General features: G+C 40.2%; 1 protein-coding gene across 1 annotated transcript; it reads right to left on the bottom strand.

The window, feature by feature from the left end:
* Positions 1-14,804: 14,804 nt before the first annotated feature.
* u2af1 (U2 small nuclear RNA auxiliary factor 1) lies at positions 14,805-22,464 on the bottom strand. Its single transcript, XM_086144560.1, has 8 exons — positions 22,405-22,464; positions 20,997-21,084; positions 19,501-19,567; positions 19,065-19,114; positions 18,673-18,771; positions 15,970-16,103; positions 15,598-15,690; positions 14,805-15,431 (listed from the first exon to the last, which is right to left on the bottom strand). Exons 1-8 carry the CDS (start codon positions 22,446-22,448, stop codon positions 15,308-15,310), a joined length of 699 nt encoding a protein of 232 aa, XP_086000686.1. The 5' UTR covers positions 22,449-22,464; the 3' UTR covers positions 14,805-15,307.
* Between the last annotated feature and the right edge of the window lie 2,040 nt (positions 22,465-24,504).

Below are 24,504 nucleotides of genomic sequence, written 5' to 3'. Positions count from 1 at the left end.
TTATTGTTCTGATTGTGACAAAATAGTATGCATCAATCACCCTGTTACAGAAATAATGTGTTCTGTTGTCAAAGTGTTTCTCCAGCATTAAACTTGTTTCACATATTTTTTCTTTCAATAATGGTCCCCTCTTTGAAAAAAACAAAACATAAATAAAAAAAGCATTTGAATCTACATTTTCAACATAGTCATGCAGCTTGTTGAGTTCAAATGTTCATAAATTTACAGAGCATATCAAATAGTCTTTCAATTGTTCTGAATTTTATCAGTGATGTTACCACAGGTTACTTGCAGGAAAGATAAGTTTAGCTGCTGCAACCATCTGAGCTCCAGATGATAATGTGGCTCTCACTCTGTTTGGGTGACCTAATTTGAACAGATTAACCCCAACCAACCCCCACCAGCCAATAACGCTAAAAACACAGTACCAGAAAACCCGTTATTGGTGGGTAATGGTCCTGCTGAGAGATTGTCAATATTCAAAGTAAAACCTTCTCTTGTGTGTGGCAGATGTTTAGTGTTTACACTGTTTTCTGTGCACACAGGGTCATGGGGGTCCACAGGCCTACAGACAAAGGCTTCATATTGAGACACATGAGCATTAATATCTTCAAGCAATTTAAGTCTGCAGCCTGATGCATGTTTTCGATGCAAGTCTTCCCCCTAAAGTTTGTGCTTGTCAGGGACTTGCACGGGCATGAGGAGGGCATGGAAACTCCATTTGGAATCAGTGCTTTGAATTGGTGTGGGACTACTAAACACTGACTATATATCTGTTGTAATTGCAAATTATGGTCTTCCGTCTCTGACACAGTAAGCCTCCTATTGCGAAAAGGATAACATAGCACAGTTACAGCTTTGATGTTATTTTTGAAGTCTTCTCATAAGGCTTACCATAGGGCAAACCCATCTAAGTCTTGTTTTCCAGGCACATTCAGGACAAACAGATAAGAAAAAGAGGATTTTGAAATAAAAGTCACCAGTTAATTTGCCTCAACTGTCACAATTCACTGATTAGTGTATTTCTCTCAAATACCACTCACAGGGTTAATACACATCACTGCCATAGTTGTTCTAGTGAAGCGAAACCACCCAAGCTCATACATTAGGCTAGTGTGGCAAAACAGAAGAAGTGGGAGATTAAAGGGAAGTACATGACACAAAGATACACAGTCTCTCTCTCTCTCTCTCTCTCACACACACACACACACACACACACACACACACACACACACACACACACACACACACACACACACACACACACGCTGTCAGCTGTGAGTGCTATGACGCACTTTAGTCCCTGTTAATATTGTACAGCAGGCTTTGGCGTCTGTATGAGCATTCCATTACAGGCATTCCTTTCCATTATGTCTCACACTGAGATCCCTAGGCAGCTGTGTGCTGATTAGTTTTCCTTGTGTACCAAACACAAACTCAATTCCTCTTTTTTCTGTCTGGAGATAATGAACAATAAACCCCGTTTTGGCAAATATACTCATGTGGTAAGTGTCTAATATCAGTATTCTGACCCCTGTTATTTTTTAGTAGAGCTAATGGCTGTACTTGTGGTGCATGCAGGTTGGTGGAACCTCCATGCTCCAGAAAGCAGCTGTAGCATCAAACTAAACTGAAATGTATTACATTTACCGAAAAAATACAAAGCAAAAGAACCGACAAGAGGCACATGATACCAAATCTTCTCATCGTCATCAGGTCACGTAACAGACATTTCTCTTTTCAGTTGACAGCCCCAGGGCCTTTGTGTTTGCACACACCAAACATCCAAGCAGTGTACGGCTGGGATCGCCCAAACTAATTATTTTTGCCAGAGCCCGGATGGATGTGTCCGTTCTCCAAATCATAATTTGTCAAAACTCATGAGGCATGTATTGTTGAACTTCTTTTGAACCATTTGCACCCTGTTCCACAGTTCAAGAAGTTAGAAATGTAACTTGGACCCAGTCCAATGACAACATTTTAAGTCATGATAGATTTTGGTGGATAATCCTGTGTAATTGTTTTTAAACTTGCTTTTCAAGAAGATGCAGGTTATACAAGGCACTGCAGAATGTGAATCATTTCACTAAAAGAGATACCAGATCAACAACAGTACACAGCATCACTTGATATAATACACACACACAAAGTGACACACACACACGCACACGCACACACACACACACACACACACACACACACACACACACACACACACACTCACACACACACACACTCACACACACACACACAAACACACACACACCTATATATATGGGATGTTTAAAAAAAAATGGTTGTACTATATTCTGCAGCAATTGAATTCCTGCAATCTGATCATTTTAACTATATGTAGTGGATGTTTTATGAACTGTCATCTTGGAAAACTCTTCCAGACAGTGTTTTCTTGAGCTGGGAACTATTCGATCTGCTCAAACAAGAGATGTTTATCCTAATATAATTGCTGTATTCATTGAATTTATCCTTGGGGTCAATCTTGGCTTTTTAAACCTGTATTATTATAAAATTATTTAAAACAACTGAAAAGCTTAGTCTTTGCCAATAAGTAAGATGTGGCATTACATTTTAATATTTCCTGGTAATTAATCTCTAAATTTATGACTCAACATTGGAAATGTCCAATAACTAATGTCTTAAAATGGCAAGTAAAGCATGCCAGCATTCAGTTTAGCTGCATAAAACTGTAAAAGGTAATCATTTATTAATGTTTTAATTTCATGTGTTTTAGCTTTGATTACGATGTTGTTTAAATTTGAAATATTTGTATGCTATCATTTACGAGACATACAGCAGCTACTGCAGCTTTCGTATCACCTGAAAAGGATGGATGGAAGATTCTTGCTGGTAGGAACAGGTCTCCAGTAGTACTCGAAGTAGACAGTTCCTGGTTTTTGTCTTTGCATGGAAATTGTGGATAGTAATAACTTGCCAAGAATATATTCCACTGCATATGAGTCTACTGGCAAAAATGTAGCTGTACCTTTGTCAAAAAGGAAATATTTCCTCACCCTGTTCCAAAATGACTTTTTCCTCATTTTATTCGTTGTTAAGTTAAACCTTCTCCGACAATCCATTCCTTCAAGTAATTTTTCTCAGTAACATACGTAAGAGGAACTATCACTAGAGTCAGAGAGCTGCGTTGCACCACATGGTTGTGTCATGACACAGGAGTGCCAGAAGTTGTGCCTGTGTGGAAACCTGGAAGGCTTCTGGATAGTTGAGTGCGTCACTTGGTCTTGCTTCTGTTACACATGGCTTGAGACAGCAGAGATGGTGATAGATTGTTGCTATGTGACCACACACTGCACATGGGATATCACGGGTATCACTTACTGTCACCTGCTACTTTGGTGTACAGTGTTGTTCCTTCTTGTACCACCACGAGTTTCACTTGTGCTGTGGGAATCAGATGGATTACTTATATTTAGTCTGAAGTTTCCCAGTATTTCCGTTATAACTTCATACCTTGACTTTTCCTTCTAATATTGCGATTTTTTTCCTCTTACAACTAAGTAACAAAAAATGGGAAATTCCCCAAGCCACAGATGTATTGGGGATTAATATCTGTATTAACACAATAACAGAAATGCCTGAAACAAACAAACAAACACATATCAATGACAACTAAAATTGGAGGCTAACACTTCGGTGTTTATGTTAATATGTCTATTCACAACGTCACCATCGTGGATATGTCAGCTATCTTATGTTTATATTTGTTCATAGAGTTTCTCAGTTCTTCATATTTTTGTGTGTATGATCATTATGGCTGGATAATCTCATTGATGGCAAAGTTCAAAGCTCAATCAACAAAAAACTAAGAACCCATTAGCAGTGGAGCAGTGAGGAATCCTAGCAGGTTTTAGACAAGAAAGTATCTTCCTCTTTCATTAAGCAGGAATCTCAAGGATTGCAGGAGATCAACCAAAGCTGTTCCTTAAACCCTGATGTTACGGCTTCAAAAAATGTGTCAGATCTCATGATGAACAGCTGGACCCCAAACCGAAAAAGGTCTTTGTGCTTCTTTGTTACTAGTTCTCTGAATCTGTCCTGTTTGGAAGAAAAGCACCTCAGTTATTATTGAAATCCATCAAATTGGCCCAATGATTGACAAAACTGAGGCTTAGATTGGAGTTGGCAGGTTTATCTAATCCAGTTATGCATGAAGCGAGGGCCCTCGTTCAAATAGGACAAGTCTAGAGCTAAACATGCAGTGGATCACACTTGGTCAGATGATGCTTTAGAGGCAAGCCTGGTGGCTGCGGCAAAACAGGGTTGCCCCCCCCCCCCCCCCCCCCCATGCATTCAAAAGTGACAAAAAAAGAGAAAGTATTCAATAAACTCTTGATTGATCAGGATGAAAGATGAGACTTACAAATTCAATGCCATGAGCTAATGGTTACAGGAGAAATTGGCAAAGTTCACAATATTGCCTGATTTCTGGACAATCAAGCAAGCAAGCCTGCACTTCCTTAAATACATCCAAATACGAATCCCTCCTTAGTCCCAAAAAATTTGATCTCAGTGAACTGACACATTTCTGAGGTCAAGAAGTCCAGCTACATGCACATACAAGCCGTTGGCCAAACATCTTTGCCCAGGGCCGGTACAGATGCCACTTCTACCCGGTCCTGTAAAACCGAGGGAAGGTTGTAGAAGTATGCAGACTTGAAACTAAGACCGACCCATCATCACCCCAGCAAGTAATACACCAAATCAGGCAAACTGGGGCACAGAACACTTGCCAAAAGGAGTGGCCTTTCCTGGCAGCTGGATGTGAGCGGTGTATGAAAGTGGAAAGATGCTAAGTAGGACAAGAATGGGTGTATTCGACCCAGCTGCTGGGATGGTGACTCTATCACTGCCCTGTCTTTAGGTGTTCTAGAATCAGACGTGTGAAATATCTGGGTCCCTCCGAGTGGATGATATTGCATTGCACCAAAAGTCATGGTGTCAGTCGGTTTGCTGCACAGCACACTCCTGCTTCCTAGTAGGATGTGTAGGTTTGTCATGTACAGATTTTGTATTCTCATGAAAATAAAACTTTAAAGTTTCTTATTCGCCAAAAGTAATACAAATTAGCTGGTTTCACAATGGCTTGTCACTTTGATATTAAAAAATAAGCTCCCCACTGATGATTGATTCAATTAACAATATCATTTTGTGCCACGAGCTACAACTAGGAACTACGCTAAATACAATGATGCAGACTTTTCAAAGATGGAATTCCTCTAAGCACCTTAACCTTAACACCTCATCAGAGTGGGGCAGCAAAGTCTGACCAGCCTTCACCTGCAGAAGGGTTCCAACTGTCTTCGGCCGCAGCCATCTTGAGCGAGACTCGGGTGCCGCAGCTATATTATTGTGCAAACCCGTTAGATTTGCAGTTGCACAACACTCTTGCCATTTTTCTTTCCTGCTTGGTTTCAGAATTAAGATCCTTTTTTTTTTTTTAAAACCACATGCTCATTTTTGTTACTGCTCTAACAATGACCTGAAATTCTGAAATCTGTCAAAAATCAATTGATGAGTGAGATTGCTCTCTTGCATATTCATCATATGCATATGTACAGCACATCTGGAACACATGGCACTGCCAAGAAATGCTCTCCTCCCAGTTCTAAAGGGTAACGTTCAAAGGTAAAGTACAGAGATCTCACAGTTAAAGAATGCAGAAGTGGTAGAGGTGGTTTTGTAACCTCGTGATAACAGTACTCTGAAAATGAGGTCCATGGCATATAAGAACTTCACACTTTACTACAACAATGAGCACATTCCTTCCCAACCCTAACACCCATAACCAACAATTTTTTCACTCCTGACTGCAGGTCAGAAAACCTCCCTCGCGCTCGACTCCTCCGCTTGTTTGTTCATCCATGTCACCTGTCTGTCACCTCCCCAGGCTGCAGCGGATACGTGAGGTCATCAGCTTTCAATGACGTCAGCGACACAGTTCACGGAAGGTCAGCTTTCATTTTTCAGAACCTTCATCTGAAGAGGAGTGTGTGGGGGTGGATGTGTGTGTGTGCGTGTGAGAGAGTGAAAGTAAGCGTTTCAGAGAGTGTGAGCCTCTCTAAGTGGGTCATGTGTTTTTATACAGCGGCCAGAGTGCAGGAAAATGGGTTGGATATAGGACAAAGGTAGACAGTAGTCAAGCTGTCATTTCGGACGAGCCATATTTTTCCCCCTCATTGGAAATGAGCCTATTTCAAATTTGTTGGTGTAATTGATTGCTCTCTATCACAGACTTCTGGCCCATAATGCTTTAGTTTCCAATTTGTCCATGACCATCTCATAGGGAGTTACTTTTAGAATCCTTTCCTCGGGACTGCAGCAGACGTGGCTGCTCTCAGCTAGATCAGATATTTCCCGTCTCAGTTACTGCATGCCTTCAAGTGGCAGGAACTCTCTTTGAAGGAAGTGAGCACACATCCTGTTTTCATCGTGATCTTATGATAATTTCACAGAAGGAAAAAAAATTTCACTATGTTGGTGCTTTTGTTCTGAACAAACATCTGTTTGTTGTTGTTGTCAACGAAGCCTTACAATAAAAGTTGGAGTCAGGAAGTTTGCTCACTATTTCCACTGAAGGTTTCGCTGCGGCCCGTACTGAAGGCCATCAGACTGTTAGTGCGGTGCTTGCAGCAATGAAGCAGAAGCTCTCACGAGGGTTTGAGTGGGAAAACCCAGTGTCAGTCTAGAGGCATTGACGTAAGAGATTAAAAACACAGATGGGAGGATGGGGGCTCTCAAAATGGAAAAGACTGACTCACATCAATGATGTGCATTTCTCCCACCCTTGACAGACACTGAACCATATACGCTAATTCTCTACAATTCTAAAACTTAAAGTACCGACGTCCGGGGATAATCTGTTAATAGCTGTCTGATTTGAAAACATTTTATAACCAAAGTAGTGCAGCTCCCAGATGACACTCTGCAGTGATGAGTTACTGAGGTTGGTCTCAGTATCTCATAAAGCATTGAAAAGCTGCTTCCAATGAACTCTTGGTTTCGTAACAGAAAAAGCCTGATTGTCCCCTGAGAGACTCCTACACAACCTGGAGAGCAGCGCCTGTCTGGGTGCGCTGACCCAGCAGCACTGTATGACTTACAGCAGTTCTACAATCCATCTAATGCACCGCCTCTGCCTTTCACTGCACGTCAGTGTCAAATTCTCCACAAAAGGCACAACTGTATGCATGTTTGGCAGATTTTTTTTTTTATCACTGGTGGTTCCCTGCCCTGGCAACATTTTTCTTTAGGGTTTCTGTGTAAAACTCACACAGTTGGATCATTAGTTAATATAAAGTGCTGCATGTATCCACCCGACATTTCCAGATTCTTGTCTATCTGACATCTGATCGGCTAACCCTCTTGTGCACAAAGGTTTTTAAGAAATTGTAGGTACAGTGTTGTGCAAAAGGTCATAAAATGTCATGGTCCTGTTTGCGGAGTTCTTTTCTAAGCCACCTCAGTTTGGTATGCTGGTTTAGGAAACCCCTGAATGAGCGAAACAATGAATGAAGATTCTGTGAGATCATACAGCTTTCAAGTTCCCATGTCAGATATGAGCAAGGGGACTGCTTTGTTATCTTATCATGTAATGTAAATGTCAGAGCAACACTAAATGAGTAACTATCTTAGTACTTAAATGCTAATCAGTGAAAGCTTGGCACAACAAGGCGTAACCTTTTTCTGACTAATATTCATTAGGTTTTACCACATTTCATTGCAATTCTCCGCAAAATACATGTTCATTTGTGAGCCTCGATTGCGGTCATTTTGATCAAATTTTCAGGAACATTTGAAAGAAATGTTTTTATTGCAATTTAGAGTCAGTATTTTTAAAAATGCAAGCAATTTAAGCAAAATTATTGGCCTTTTCCTTTTCAACATGTGCACCATAATGCTAACTTTTTTGTGTACATTATCAGTAATGTGTAACTATTCAGACAGAATAATTCTGATCATGTTTCCCAAAAGCCTAACTATGAGTTACAGACAAGTTGGAGTGATAACGCATGCATATTCAACCCTGCCCCCATTCATTTTGCATCTTTCACACTACTGATATGACCTGTGTGATGAGGTTTCCGCTGTACTTGAGTTCTGTGTTCTAAAGAGAAAATGCTATTTAAAGGCTTTATCTTAACATCTTGCAAAGTGCAAGGACTAGAAGTATCAAATCTCTGTGACGACAGTTTTTACCCCATCTTATTAGGTCCATCCTGACTGGGTGATCTGCATATACATGATCATGAACTTAGTTCTGATATTAGAGATCCCTAGGAGTTGGTTTAACGGCACACCTAAAAAGAGCCTGCATGCCTTTCCATAGGCTAAGCATTCATGACATCACTTCACTGTTTATCCCTCTTTCATGTGTAACAGCAGTTAAGTTGAACAGCATGTCCTCCTTTATGTCAACGTAAATATTGAATATGACCTTTTTTAGAATTCTGAGTGGGCAGACTAGACAGCATTTAAGTCTTTTTTTAATTCAATAGCGAAGTCAAGACGCTGAAGTGAGTCATGTTGGTGTCAGGGATCTGTAATAACAACAGCTCTTTGTGGATGAATAGCTAAATATTTGGGGATGTCGCCAGATCCTGGACCATCATCTAGGAAAACCTGGCTGCTGTGTAATCTCTGCTGGCAAGGCACCTCATGGATGCTGTGCAAGAACCCTGCCTTATAGGTTTTGGGGATTTACAGATGAAACTATAATTTCCTCATCAGCCCTCTGCATTTGAATTCAAGCCCCACTTGCATGGTTTCGTTCAGTAAGACAGTGGTTTTCCTGCCTGTCATCAATATCACACACTAAAATGCAGACCAGATTTGGTAGGAACACCCTGTAGGAGAGGAGCAGGGCCAGGTGGCTTTAAGAGCAAATATAAATCATATTGTGAACGCCTGAATTTCCTTCTTGAAATGATAAGCGGACAGTTGTAAATTGTTCGTAAGAATAAAGGAACGGCATTAACAAGACCAGCAATTATTTTGTTTAGAATGAAAAAAAAACAGTCAAACAAATCGTTGGTTGAAAATCAACGCCTGGTTCACAACACCTTGTGTCAAATATCGGTTACAAACCCTTCTTTTCTATTCCTCTTTTCCTTTCAGCTTTGCCCTTCAGGGATCACCACAGCGAATTAACCTCCCACATAACCCTATTCTCTGCATCCTCTTCTCATACACAAACTAACTTCATGTCCTCTTTCACTGCATCCATAAATCATCTCCTTGGTCTTCCTCTAAATCTCCTGTCTGACAGGTCCAATTCCAGCATCCGTCTACCGATATATTTACTATCCCTCCTCTGTACGTCACCAAGTCATTTCAGTCTGACTTCTATGACCTTTTTTCCAAAACATCCAGCATGTGATGTTCCTCTGATGGACTCATTCCTGACTGATCCATCCCCATCACTCCCAAAGAGAACCTCACATACGTTCTGTCAGCAAGTAACCTTCATTCCTCTTCTTCCCAGAGCAAATGTCCACCTTTCTAGATTTTCCTCAACCTGTTCCGTGCTCTCACTAAAGATCAAACATGCAAACATCATGGAGATTCCTGTTTAACCTCAACTGTCAGCCTGCCCATCACCACTGCAAACGAGAAGAGGCAAAAAACTGATCTCTGATCAAGTCCAGTCTCCACTTTGAATGTCTGTGTCACACCCACAACTAACCTCCCCATTGTCTTACATCTTGTGTATGTGGGTTACAAAACTGTATTATTTCATTACTATCTCAGCAATTTGAACCAGCTGATGTATGCATGTGTGGTTGAATCATCAAATTATACTGCTTGTGTGTGAAAGTTACACACTGCAGGCTGATACTGATATTTTTCACCCTGGCCCAGTGAAGTAGTGTCACAACTATTTGCTATAAATCATAAATGATAGAGAATATAGAGGCAGTTATTTTTTTCCCTCGGCTGTAGACTGCCAATAAATCCGATACAGGTGTTGAGCTAATGGGCAGCGAGTGAGAGGGGCTCAACAATTGCGTCAAGCAAGGCTGAATTCTCCCGCCTTCCACATATTTTTGTGTGAATAAAAAAATTCACACATTTTCGAGGGAGAATCTGTTACTTTGGTCTACTTGGGAAATTTCTAACATATTAAGATACCACTCGGTCACAGGATGCCAAACACTAAAATTTTGTCACTGGAGTGACGCTTGTTCAAAAGGTTAAGTTTAAACCTTCCAGTCTCTGATGTTTGTTTGTCAAATTTACGTCAATTTCAACTCCTGTTGTTGGTTCAAACGCATACTTTTATCGTGTGTCAAGCGAAATGATACCTGAGGGGGAAAGTCGCCTCTGTCCAGGGATTGTTGCTGTTGTAATATGCAGCAAATTCAAACATGTGCGTGTTAGACATACATGTTGACATTATATATATTGCTTAATTTAAAAATATCTCCATTTACTGCCTCAATTCCTTATTTTCTAATGCATTTGGTGGAAATCAGTGCCACTGGTCCGAGAGGAGTCCAAAGCAGATTTACCAGGCTGAGGCGGGGCACAGAATTTACCTGCGAGAGCCAGCAGTGGGGTCATTCAGTCAGGGAAAAATACCCTCAAAGATATGAAATCAATCATCTGAGTTCAAAAGAAGTGAAAAGGCAACGGGTCTAAATCCTGATTACGTGTGAAAACAGATAGGCATCAAATAATTCAATCAATTAATCAGTACTCACTACCTAATAGCTCCTCTTCCCCATCTATAGTAAGGTGTTTCCAAATCCTGATTTCTGATTTGATTATGTCTATCTGGTGTTAAGTGATATTCATTATACTGTATTTCTCTTGCCAAAACATCTTAACCAGTTGCCAAGTCATCTCTGTTGGCCTCTGTTTGGGTAGACCGAGGAGGGAGGAGACCAGACGGAGGCAGAACATGAGAGGAATGGAAAAAAAGCCTTGTGACAGCCAGACTCTTCAAGCGCATGTTAGAGCATAGATTACTAATCACATAATAAATGGAAATAAACATTTCAAAATGAATCAAGAACAAATGTCTTATTCACTGTGTTAAGAATGGGCTCAATTTGAACCGAAAAATTGACATCAACTCCAGGACAGGGACAGACAGTGCAGAAATACAGCGTTATATGCTGTGGAAAAATAATGAAAGAGGAAAGGCGTTTTCTGAGAGCTACATGACCCTTGACCCCTGTTCATAATGTGTATAAATAACCTTCAGACTTTGGACCTAAGGGTCCAGTGTCAGATCAAGCCACACTATTCTCAATGTGTTTCACTTTTTTTCTATCAAATTCTCAATTTCCGTCAAAATTTTCTTTCACATCTTTATCACTTAATAACAGCTATAAAAATGACTTATTTTCATGTATTTACTCTGTTTGCTGCCTTACACTGTGATCATGGGAGAGAAGAAATAAAACAGAGGAAATAAGTAACATAGGGACCAGAGTTCACAAGCTATAGTTTCCTGGAATTTGGTTCTGATTTATACACTTTGACAAGGGGATGACTCAAATGAGAACATGAAAACCAGGACGCTTTCATCTTCTTGGGTCAACTCCTTCTCCTACCTCACGGCAACATAAAAACCCTGTGATGCCTCACAATTCCTCCCACTGTGTTGAAATTCCTGTCAGCTAAAGAGGTATTTCCTCTATCATGCTCAAAAACCTGGAACTGAAATGACACATTCAAGAAAAACTGGTTTCGATAGATCAGATGTTTTTCATACTGTTTTGTAGCTTAAATGTTTTAACGTGAACTTTTAAGATGAAATTAAAAAAAAAGGTTGCATTGCAAAAGATACACAATATAATTATGCATTGAACTTATTTCATGCTGAATGAAATGCATTTAAATTAAACTCTGATAGATGTCTTCTTACATTTTCTTTTGTTCTATGCTGTGTGACATTCAAGAGGATTATCCTTCCTTAGATTTTACATTTTAAAGATTTTCATCCTCTCTGTAGCGTCAACAATTTTGTGTTTCTCTTCCAACCAAAAATGTTTCATGGCACGGTATCACTCTACAGGTCTGAGCTATTTTCATGCCTATTGATTGATCTGAGTCGATCCAGTAGCTGTGATAAGAGATCAGAGCTTGAATAGTTTGAAGCACTGACGCAAATGTAACACTTCCAGTCAAAGGGTCGTGATTTCAGGCGCCACAACCTATTGACTTCAGCCCTGTGTGTTAGATAATGGTTGCCGGGAGGCAAGGCAGGCTGTTACTGACACTGGCACCATAGGACAAGATGCCTGGGTTTCTCTGTGCGACATAACCGTAGGCGAAACCCGTTGAAGAGCCTTCTCCGTTGCGGCCTGTAGGTGTGCACTGGCTCGGAAAACGACAGAGTGAAATTTGTGCCTCTCAGACAGAGATGTGTCATTCTCACCACGGTGTGTGTTGCATGCGTGCGCCATTGTCAAGCAAGTGTTGATGGGTCTTTTATATCATGTGGATTTGCATGATTTCAAAAACACATTCCTTGCCCAAGGAAGCAATTCTAACCAAACTAAACCCTGTTAGACTATACCAGTCATATACAGTTTCAAGGTAGTGGTACTTAAAAATACAGTATTTTCTAATCATTGTCAGTGCTTATTTTTCATCTGAAACCTAAAAGAAACAAAAAAAGGTAATACCCAATTGTTAAAGGTTTTCAAATCAGAGGATTAATAGTGGAAAGACAGGCCCAGCAAAGTATTGCCACAGTCTAGAGTTTAATGTGTTAGCTAGTTTATGTGAAAGGCAGAGCCACCCCTGGTAAACTGGTGAAACAGGCTGCTTGGGGAACTGGGGCAATTCGGATGTGCCAATGAGCCAACAAGCGTTTGGCGAAAGGGGTGTCTCAAAATGTGGAAAAAATGGTTGTTAAACGAGCCATTTCACACAAGTGCAGATGAACATCAGACTTGCCATGTTGCCACCTAACCAGGAAGTGTCTGAGCAGTTGGACCAGATACCCATCAAGGTTTAATGGTAGGGGATTGTTATTGTACAAAAATGATAACATAGGAAATTTATATTGATTCTATAATTATTGTGGATAGATTATACCATATACCAAAATTATTCTCTTTGAATTAGTGCTTTCTTAGTGCATTTTTTGCTTTATTACATTCTGCGCTGATAGTATATTTTGGTCAATCTACGTTCAAACAGGCTTCTGGTGCTGTATACATTTATATGTACATATACACACACACACACACACAGAGCTTTATTTTTCCACTTAAACCGGTAACTCCATATATATTCTTTCTAAATATTAATGTTGTACATTTTGACAATTTAGCCTCCTTGGAATTTCCTACTTGGGCTATAAGTAAAAAGGGATTTTGTATGCATACTGATATTGATAATTAATTCACTTGTGGAGATACTTTCAGATAGAGGTGTGTGCATGTGGTTCAAAAAGTTTGATCTGTGGCTTTGTGACTCTCCCCATGTAAATGGGTAGGGCTAGAGTTTCCCATTGTGTGTTTGTGTTTGAGCATAGATGACATGTGGGGGATCTACAATATAGATCAGATTGGAACATAAAAAGAAAGTGTTTTTAATGTGAGAAAACTGATGATTTCCCCAAATCAGATGAGAGGGGCTTTCACCAGCTATATGAACCACACCGATCGACCCTGTTCAAGCAACATATTTTCCTGTAGAGAATAACTCAAAAAACAAGAACTTAAGCCTTCCTGCTGTCAATATTTCTAAAAAGCAAGCCTGGCGCCAGAATAACTCAAAAAACCTGTGAACTTTAGACTTCTTGCTGTCAATATTTTTGAAAAAACAAGCCCGGTGCCATCACTTTAGAATGTATACTATAGCTCCATCTGCAGGTGAAAGGTCACTAAAGAAAAGTAGATGTTCCCTCTGCAAAGATGACAAGATTTGCCAGTTGTGTAACTTTGCAGTCAAATATCTGTGAAATTCAATCAGAATTAGAAAGTTTTCCTACCTTTGAGTTTCTTATAATCTCTTATAAAGGAAACATCCAATAAGTCAGCACATCAATAGAGCTTTTTGACTTTCTTCTCATTTCAGGTTGTGAAGGAGTGTGTAAGAAAACTAAGTCAATAATCAACCTCTAATTCAAATGCAAAAACAAAAAACCTCGAATGAGGAGCTCAGAGTACCAACATGTCCTTCATACTTTCCAAACACACATACTGTTGCAAAAAATTCAGGTTCATCCAAACTGTGATGTTTCAATCACCTACCCCATGAGAAAATGTAAATATTTACATTATAAGCTGCAATGCCTAACATTTGTAAACAAACCCTAGAGCAATAAATATAACATTACTATGCTTCTTGACATATTTGGCCAGAATGAGTATTTGCATAAAGACAATTAATTTGACAAATCTGTGGGAGATTATAGTTATTTTTGATGATATGAGCGTTTAGGTGTAGCCTTGGTTACCATGTCCACATGTACATGGATTGATTTCATGACAAACAAAAATTGTAACTGTTAAGACTTTTTTGAAGAGAATAAAACTTTTTAACTATTTTAAGGTGCAGAATTGGTTACACAACTTTAATAATGTTGTAACAAAGAGCACTGAACTGTAAATGGCTCAAATCTTTCCAGTTCCTCTGGTCATAAACACAGAACCAGTAATTACACAACAGCTGCTTTGCATATATTTCTGATCTTACTGGGTAAATACTAGCATTTTAGCATTTGAATGATTTGCACCTTCATTTTAAAGTACAATTTTGTTTTCCATTATTTATCAGACTACGTCACACCAGTTTCCTTTCTGTTGGGCACGGGGAAATTTAATTCAGGTATAAAAGTAAGGGCATGTTGTTCCAGAAAGAAATGTCCTGGAACTTGCTTGTTCTGGCAAGAAACTTTGGAGAATGCCTCCATTCTTCAACACAGAGATTCAAAAACTTCAAACTCAAAACATGTATGCTTCTGTAATTGCAGTTCATTTCAACATGTAATAGTCTCTATTTGGACAATTTAGATATTTCTGTCTTGAGTCTTTTGAAACAAAGCGGAGTGTATCATATGTGACTTTAGTAAAAATATCCACATAAATGTTGTAAGAGTCACACCAGACGCATTATTTGTAAAAACGCAGCATTTAATGGAGTGAAAATCACTTCAGAAATCAAGACGTTCCTCAACACTGTCACAGCTTTATAATTCAGTACCTTTGAATTTGTCCAAGAGCAGATCAGGGAGGGTACAAACTTTAAAAAATTATGGAGATACTTGATGATGCTGGAATGGAAGGACAAGTAGTTGCAGCTTTGTGGTTCAGAATCGGCCTGAACGCTCTCTGTCTCTGGAGCGACGTCTCTCATGGTCACGACCGCCTCCTCGACCTCTGTCCCGGGAACGAGATCGTCTCTCTCGAGAACGTGAACGATTCCTGTGATGGCTGACAAAGAGAGAGGTAGCTGTTGTGATCGGGTGCATTGCTCTCCACCTAATTGTCTTCAAAGCACCACTTGTTGGAAAAACATCAGCATTTTTCAAGATGCAATGACAACTACTGAGATATGTTTGTCTAAGTGCTTAATGTTAAAGTCATAAATGTTTCATACCCTTTCTTCCGGCGTCCGTAGAGTTCTCTCCTCAGCTCACGTGAGATGGGCTTCAGGTGCATGAAGTTGCAGAAGCCACCCCGAGTGCATTCCCTTCAGAGAGATGACAACTTACATATACAGCATGAAAAGAGGTTGAAGCAGGAGCCCTGACCCTTTGACCTTTTTCTAAGCATGACCCATTTTAAGTAAACAGGTCAAAATATAGGGAACTGATGGCAATTTTTTAGTATCACATCAATCACCAGACTATATCTTTGGCAGCTGCCTTAAATCAATGGTTGGTCTTTGTATTTGGTTTGATGAGGCTTCCAATTTTTATTTGAAGACATTTTTTGACAAACATACTATTTCCTCTAGCTTAACACTCACCCCATTTCATATTGGCGACAGCATGCTTCTCTGAAGTCTGTGACCGGAGAGAGTTCAGCGTGGATGGGCTGTCCGTTAAACCACCGGTTATTCAAGTCTATCACAGCCTTCTCTGCATCTTCCTCATTACGGAACTTAAGAAAGAAATAAAGAGACTAATTATATTTCACGAAAAGACTTAGTATCAAAACACCACAGAACTCGAGGTTTTAAACACACATGTAAAACAATGGCTAAAATTGAAACAGCCCCTGAACAGACCTGCAAACTGTCATGCAACAGTATTTTAGTTTCCTGCCTTCATTCAGCTACGTTCTTCTGTTTTTGTCTTTGTTTTTATAGTTTCGCATTTTTAATATAGATCCATCCATCTATCCAGCTTCCTTCGCTTATCCTGAGTCGGGTCACGGGGGCAGCAGTGAGGCCCAGACCCTTCTCTCCCACCACATGGTCCAAGTCCTCTGGGGGTACCCCAAGGCGTTCCCAGGCCAGTCTGGAGACATATTCTCTCCAGTGTGTCCTACGTCTTCCCCATGGTCTCCTATCAGATGGACATGCACGGAATACCTCCCTTAGGAGGCGCCCAGGAGGCATCCTGACCAGATGCCGGAGCCACCTCGTCTGACTCCTCTCTATGTGGAGGAGCAGCAGCTCTACTCCAAGCTCCTCCCGGAAGACCAAACTTCTCACCTTATCTCTCAGGGAGAGTCCAGCCACCCTGCAGAAAAAACTCATTCTGGACGCGTGTATATGCAATCTCATTCTTTTGGTCACTACCTACGGCTCGTGACCATAGTTGAGTGTGGGAACATAGATCGACCAGTAAATTCAGAGCTTCACCTTCTGGCTCAGCTCCCTCTTCACCACGACAGACCAGTACAGAGTCCAGATCACTGCAGGCGCCACCTGTCGATCTCCCGCTCCATCCTCCCCTCACATGTGAACAAGATGGCGAGATACTTGAACTCTTCCATTCGGGGCTGGTTCATATCCCCAACTCGGAGTGGGCATTCCACCCATTTGGAGGTAATGATCCTCATCGTAGCCACTTCACACTAGCTGAGAACCACTCCAGTGAGAGCTGGAGATCATGGTCTGATGAACCCAACAGAACCACATCATCCGCAAAAAGCAGAGACTCGATCCTGCGGCCGACAAACCAGATCCCCTCAACGCCCTGGCTGCCCCAAGAAATTCTGTCCATAAAAGTTATGAACAGAATCGGAGACAAAGGGCAGCCCTGGCGGAGTCCAACTCTCAGTGGACACAGGTCCAACTTACAACCGGCAATGCAGACCGAGCTCCGACACTGCTCATACAGGGACTGAACAGCCTGTATAACAGAATTTGGTATCCCATACTCCCGGAGCTTCCCCCCCGCAAGATTACCCGTGGTACATGGTCGAATCCCTTCCCCAGATCCATAAAATACATGTACATTGGTTGGGCAAACTCCCATGCCCCCCTCAGGACCCTGCCGAGGGTATACAGCTGGTCCATTATTCCACGGCCAGGATGAAAACCACACTGCTCCTCCTGGATCCAAGGTTCAATGACCCAGCGGACCCTCTTCTCCATAACTGCTGAATAGACCTTACAAGTGAGGCTGAGGAGAGATGAGATGAGAACAACTTTATTTATCCCATCCCCCTAAAGTTGGAGCACACCCTTCAATCACCACCCTGGTCTGCCAGTCCAGCGGCAATGTCCCCAATATCCACGCAATGCGGTAGAGGCCTGTCAGCCAGGACAGCCCTACAGCATCCAGAACCTTGAGGAACCCAGGGCGGACCTCATACATCCCCGGGGCCCCACTAACAAAGAGCTTTTTGACTGCTTCGGCAACTTCAACCCCGCAAAGAGATTTGTCCACCCCAGAGTCCCCCAGCTTTGCCTCCTCATTGGAAAGGGTTTCAACGGGGTTGATGTGGTCTTGTAAGTATTCCTGCCATCGATCAACGACATCTGGAGTTGAGTTCAGCAGTGCCCCCGCTCCCACTGTACACAGTGTTGATGGAGCACTGCTTCCGCTCCTGAGCCGCCGGCAGGTGGACCAGAATCTCTTCGATGCCCACCGCAAGCCGTTCTTCATGGTCTCCCTGAACTCCTCCCACGTCTGGGTTTTTACCCCGCCAAATGCAGAAGCCGCATGCCTCCTGTCAGCTGCCTCTGGGGCCACCACAGGCCAGAAAGGCCCAATTTGACAGCATCCCTCATCGCAGGGGTCCACCAGCGGGTTCCAGGGTTGCTGCACCAACAGTTGCAGACTGGCTGCAGCTCCGATCTGCCAAGACCCCTGCTGTGTCAAGGTGTGTCCGATTATATCTAGTCAAAACTCTCAGCCTCACGCACGAGCTTGGGCTCCTTCCCTGCCAGAGAGGTGACATTCCATGTCCCAAGAGCCAGCTTCTGCAGCCGAGGATTGGACTGCCAAGGTCCCCCACTCCAACCACCGCCCAGTTCACACTGCATTGCATTCTTAGTATAAATTTTTTACTTATCTTTTGAATTCTTGTTTTAATGGTAAGGGCCTAACCGGGAATACGGATTCCAAATTAGCCATGACTAAGGGTTTAAAACCAGTATGCATGGCATCCATTTTGTATACTATAACTGAATGTTTAATGCATTTGTCCCTGTTCAATAAATGTGTAAATAAAATTAAAAAAAACACGGCTATATTTTGTTAAATTCAACACCCACCTTCACGTACACATTTCCAACAAGGTGATCCCCGAGGTTGTCACATACATTCATTTCCTCCACCTCACCGTACTTTTCTTCCATCTCTGTGAAGACTTCCTGCAATGATGGCAGAAAAAAATGAAGCAAGAACAAAAGTGCTATGCAGCATATGAGATATGAGTGTCAGGAGCAAATAACAGTTATAGATATTATTTTATTTATTTATTTTTTTAACTTCAACATGGCTACTCTTGAAGGTTTTAAGATTTAAACCATAAATTGAATTTTGAGACAGAAAAAGCATTCAGGTTATCTGAATGTCAAAAACATACTAAAGACAGTGTGGTCACTTGTTGCAGGAAACATACACACAATACAAAAGATATTGGAATAGAAATGCATAAGGTTACCTCAAAGAACTCATCATAATGCTCCTGCATCTCCATGTCACTGATGGCACCTAGTGGTTATAAAGAGAATTATTACCAGAAAATAAAAATAAAAGGATAGCTGGGCATAATTCATTGACTTGCTCATCGAAAGTGTCTATGTTAAACACAAACTGAGGAAATGTGTGGGTCAGTGGGTGACATGAATAGCAAATCTCCATTGAAGAGAAGAACTGACATATTACAATTAGTAGTATAGTAAATATACAAAACCATGTAACATAGACAATATGTACGACTGATTTAGCAGTGGATATTATATAAATTTGCAGTATAAACTACTCCCTGATAAATAAGATGCCTGCCAGAGAGAGAAGCCTGCGTTTTAACATGATAATGAAAATGAAAAATCTAATGCTGTAAGGAAATTCTGAATGCTAATCAAGAAGAAACTTACAGGTCAGACCATCAGCAGACTGAGCACTGTTCTGAGGGTTCCGGTAAATGTTCAGGAGGGTAATAGTCTGAAAAATACACATTTGATACAATTATTCTAACCCTGTCTGTGTTTGTGATTGATAACTGATAATGAGTCATTGAAACTAGTTTTAAAAATGATTCTCTTATTTTGGTTCACAACTTCAGCTGCAACTGCACATGAAGTGATGATCACAAAAGCAAAATATAATCTGTTCTAACCAATAAATGATCTGATATTAACAATGTGACAATCAAATCTCAACCATGCTGTTTTGCGATCATCATAGGGGTTCATCAGCCATCATAAGTCCATTTCCCCTGTTGTTTAAACATGAAGCTGTCACAAAACTCACACATACCAACTTCTAATAACTTAATTTGTATTCTGTTCAAAGTCTTAGCCTTATTTATGCATTGGTTTTGACATTAAGTAGTTCTATTCAGCTACTATATTCATTTTGACCTGCATGAACTCAGTTTTAAGTGATGAAAGGGGAATGCCTTTATATGCATATCACTTGCATCACAAGCGCCATCAGAAAGATCCAAAGATGAGGTGCTGATAATGGAAAACTGCAAGGAACAGTTTGTAGAGAGGCTTCAAAGGTGGTACTACATGGGGGGAGTAAACCTTCTCCTTCTTGTCCTTCAAATAAAGTTATCGATATTAGAAAAAACTGACGAGGACTTTAAAAAGTTTGTTCGTTCGGAAATTAACAGAAAAATGGTATTGTGATTTTCAAACAACAGCCTAACAAAAGAAATGTTTGCAATAGAAAACTGAGATCAAAACATAAAATAGCACAACTAAAGATCTGAACAAATTCAGCTTTTTTCCTTTCTACACAGATTTCTTTAACAATAATGTTAAGTCCAACAGGTCATTTTAGCAACCTTTCCCACAGAACCTTAGAATACTGGTGTAGAGGTTTATTGTATTTTGAGGACTTTTAGAGAAAAGTTACCAAATATCAAAGCTCGTCCTGATGTTGCATTGGCCATTGCAGTGACAGTAGTGCAGCTTCAAGAAGGGAATTAAAATGCCAGTAAGAATTATTTTTATTCGTGTCTATGGCTCAGTTGGTAGACCACGCGTCCTTATAACCAGAAGCTTCGATCTCTGGCTCCTCCTTTCTGCATGCCGTACTTTCCGACACAGCCGACACAGAACCCCCAGTTGCTCCCAAAGGTCTGGTTAGTGTGATGCATGGCAGCTCTACCACTATTGGTGCGTGAGTGAATAGGCGAATGTAATTGCATGTAAAGTGCTTTGAAATCACAAGGATTGAGAGCACTCAATAAATAAGACCATTTACGAGTTTGATACAAAAAAACATTGCCAATTGCCTTTGCAGACGTTTCTTCCCGTAATTACTTAAAGAGTTAATCATTCTGTTCTCAAATACTGCATCCCCTATATCCATGTGTAGTTATAAAATCTTAAGTTGTTTAGAGACAAATGAATAATCTTACCTGGCTGAATGTTGGCTTATTGTGTAACCTAGAGCAGCGATCTCCATGTCGACAGGCACCAATTTTAAAGTAAAAAGAGCAGTTAACTCTGGAGGGGACAATGAACATAGTGTAAAAAAATTGATTAAGAATGATAATACCATATTTGAAATAAAAGGAGAACAGATAAAAATGTTACAATCATCTCAATTCCCTGATACCAATTTATAAAAGCATAGGTTTTTGATACATATTTACCAAGGCAGTTTAGTCACCTGCAAGACCACTTTGTGAGACTCTGAGAAACAACAATTCTGCGGTGTATTTTCTCTACACAGATCGAGGGACCAAAACAGAGTACACTTGGGTAAGGCACTGTGTACCTTAACCTAGAACTGGATCACTCATTACTATACTATCAAATGTCTGCAACTGTTAACCACTGTACACTTACAATGTCCAGGATTTAACTTGTGCCATATTTCATACCAATGTTCCAGAATAGAATAAAATCTCACAAACTGTTTGGAAAACGAGGTCCAAATGTATATGGGTATGATCCTGTCCATTAACAGGACGTAAATATGATGAGTTCAGAATATCTCATTGTACAGGAAAACACATTTCTTCACTGTACATATGACAATAAACACTTTGAATCTTGAAGCAGAGCTCTACTTATGGTGAGTTGTCCTTGAAAATTTACACTTAATACTGAATGAGTTTGTCAACTCTAAGGAAACTTCAAAGAATAAAGGGAATAGTCTTTAACGAAATGCACTTGTTTGACTGGAGAAGTAATGGTTATTTCTAATTCGAGTTACACCTACACATGGGGTGTCTTTGGTCTCTGTCATAGTAGTAAGGCAGTGTGAATGTATACAATTGGCGAATTTGCGATTATACGTCCAATAAAAACGTATATGACTTCACTCACTACTTCTTTAGGGTACATTACTTTCAATGATTTTTTGCAGTTTTTCGAAGACTCTTATTCATTATTACTTCAAATTTTGTTAAACAAAGCATCATATCAGCGGAGAAGGTTTGAGATTCTTAGCCTTTCATTGTAACTCGCCGATCACGATGCAAATAACACACGATGAAATGATTGAATGATTCAAAAAAGTAATCCAAAAGTAATATATTTGGCCCACGGAATTCGACGTGGAGAGGGTTAAAGCTAACCGTTAAGTTACACTCAGTACACGGATGGTTTGGAGCATGCCCGCCGTAGCGACGCGCTGCTTCCCTATGGTTAGCTTGTTACCTAGCAATAGCATAGCACAAGCATTAGCCGTTTGAGCCATTGTAGCTTCTCCCGGCGTGTAAACAACGCGCATTCGTTCAGAGGTGGGAGATCTTGCGTTTTTACTAAACTGTTGAACTTAACAGCCGAAAAACACTCAATGAAATGTAAACTACTTACTTGTCTTTTTCTGTCCCAAAAATGGATGCAAGGTACTCTGCCATCTTTAGATGGCCCGTAGTCAATTCTGCAACAGCAACAGACCCCCGTCCCGATTTTTCATAATAAAAGTGTAACCGCCATAAAATTTGAACCTCCCAAAACTTCGTTGAGCTTCCTTATCAGATATGATCAAATATGAGCTTACGAATTGGTCACGTACGAATTCGCTTGAATCGAGTGTTTTACTTCACTCTAGTTTGAATTTTTCAGAATTATGAATGTCTAAACATCTACATTTGTACAAATAACAGTATTTTCAATGTAATAAAATAGTGAAAAATAGGTATATGCCTCACACTGGGTCTGTGGAATGAATTTAAAAAAAATTACAATGTTGACTCAACTTTACAAAATGACCAATTTTAAAATAAATCGTTAGCATCTCGGTGTGTAAGCAAAAATGTGGCTAAGCATGAATATTGTTAATTTGTGATTGTAAATTTAACAGATAAAGTATTGAAGTATTTAAATGTTAAAACTCAACGGCATTACTCGAAGCCTACGTAAACATTTTATTTTGAAAGCAAAACATCCAAACAGGAAAATGTTACAAATTGAATAACATTTCCGGTTTGTGAATGCTTTTCAAAACAAGAGTTTCACCTCTCTCGTACAACACGTGTACAACATGCTAACATCTGACTGAATTTGAAGCGAAGATTTAAAAAAAGCTTTGTGCTGACATGGAAGGGAAAAAAACATTTACCATGGAAAAACATTAAAATACAACTCAAATTATTTTTTTTCAATTACAGGCAAATAAATTGTGCAGAGAATTATTGAAATTGAAAAGTCCAGCATTGAGAATAACCTGTATGTATCCATTCAGATGTTGCAATGAAAAGTATGCATAATAGCACCAGACCTTTTACCATTAAAAGGGCGGCAAGTATGATAGCAATTTGTGGGAGCATTGAAACTGAAAATGCATCAAGAATGACATGCTTTAATAAATCACAAACATCAATTACAAGGAGTTTCAGACAGTGTTTTGAGGGAAACAGAAGCCTCACAGTCACATAACTATTTCGTAACCTTAATAATTCTGTGAATGACAGCGAAACAGTCCAGAGATTATCAAAGTGGATCATTTACAAAACAACACTTGCCAGATGCTTGTTTTTTTCCTCCACATGTAGAAATTTGATGATTCAGTACTTTCAAAAGTCAGTTTATCGCTGGTCATCAGAGAATGGTTCATTTCAAAACTTGAAATGAACCAATGACTATTTAACATCAGCAAACAGACAAACATTATGTAGCGACCCTGGAATACAAGCTGTAGACTGTCGACCTGTCACCCTCCGGCCTTTCACTGGTCACTGGACTGCAGGTCTGTCATACGGGATGTAGTGAAGAGGTGGGGGGAGCGGGTCGACAGGGGTGGGAGTGGGAAAATTCAAGAAAGAGTGATGTGGAGCGTGGAGTCTAGTATGGTTGTATCAAGAGAAGTTGTTGGGAATAAAGCGACAACATCTGGAGGGAAAGCCTTGTTGCAGACGTCTTCATTGAAGCATTACCATAACATGACCTTTATCAAACACACTGAAGGTGGTGCCTTTATTTTTGGATTATAGCTTTAAAGGATTAATGAGATGATATAATTTCTGCTATGATAACGAACTATTCATGCTCAGTACATGCTTTAAGTCTAGTCGTATCAGCATAATATACCCAGCTTGTATTTGTCTGCATGTCACTCACCAGGGAATAGTTTAACATGAATACTTTTAACAAAAAATACAATCACAAACAGCGATCGTGAGGAGAACCAATAACTGGAGAGAACTAGTATGTTGCCGGAATTGAAAGAAATTTGCATTACATTAACAAACTAGATCTACAAAAAGTGGGTTATTAAAAAGTGTTGAAAACTTATTTGTAGGGCTGCTCTTTTATACATCATGCTAATGAGCAGATTGTAAGATCTCTCGGCAGAATAAAAACACACAAAAAAACAAAAAAAAACAGCCACCAAGGTATATTAAAAGTCAAGAGGACACTTGTAGCCCCCATGTATTTTCAAAGTTTAGGGTAAGTTCAGTAATGCCAGTTAGT

This window comes from Fistularia commersonii, chromosome 4, assembly GCF_037954325.1.
Source record: "Fistularia commersonii isolate RoL2024-O1a breed Wild chromosome 4, RoL_Fcom_v1.0, whole genome shotgun sequence".
NCBI lineage: Eukaryota > Metazoa > Chordata > Actinopteri > Syngnathiformes > Fistulariidae > Fistularia > Fistularia commersonii.
Note: the sequence above shows the minus strand (reverse complement) of the source record. Positions and strands in the feature narration are given on the sequence as shown.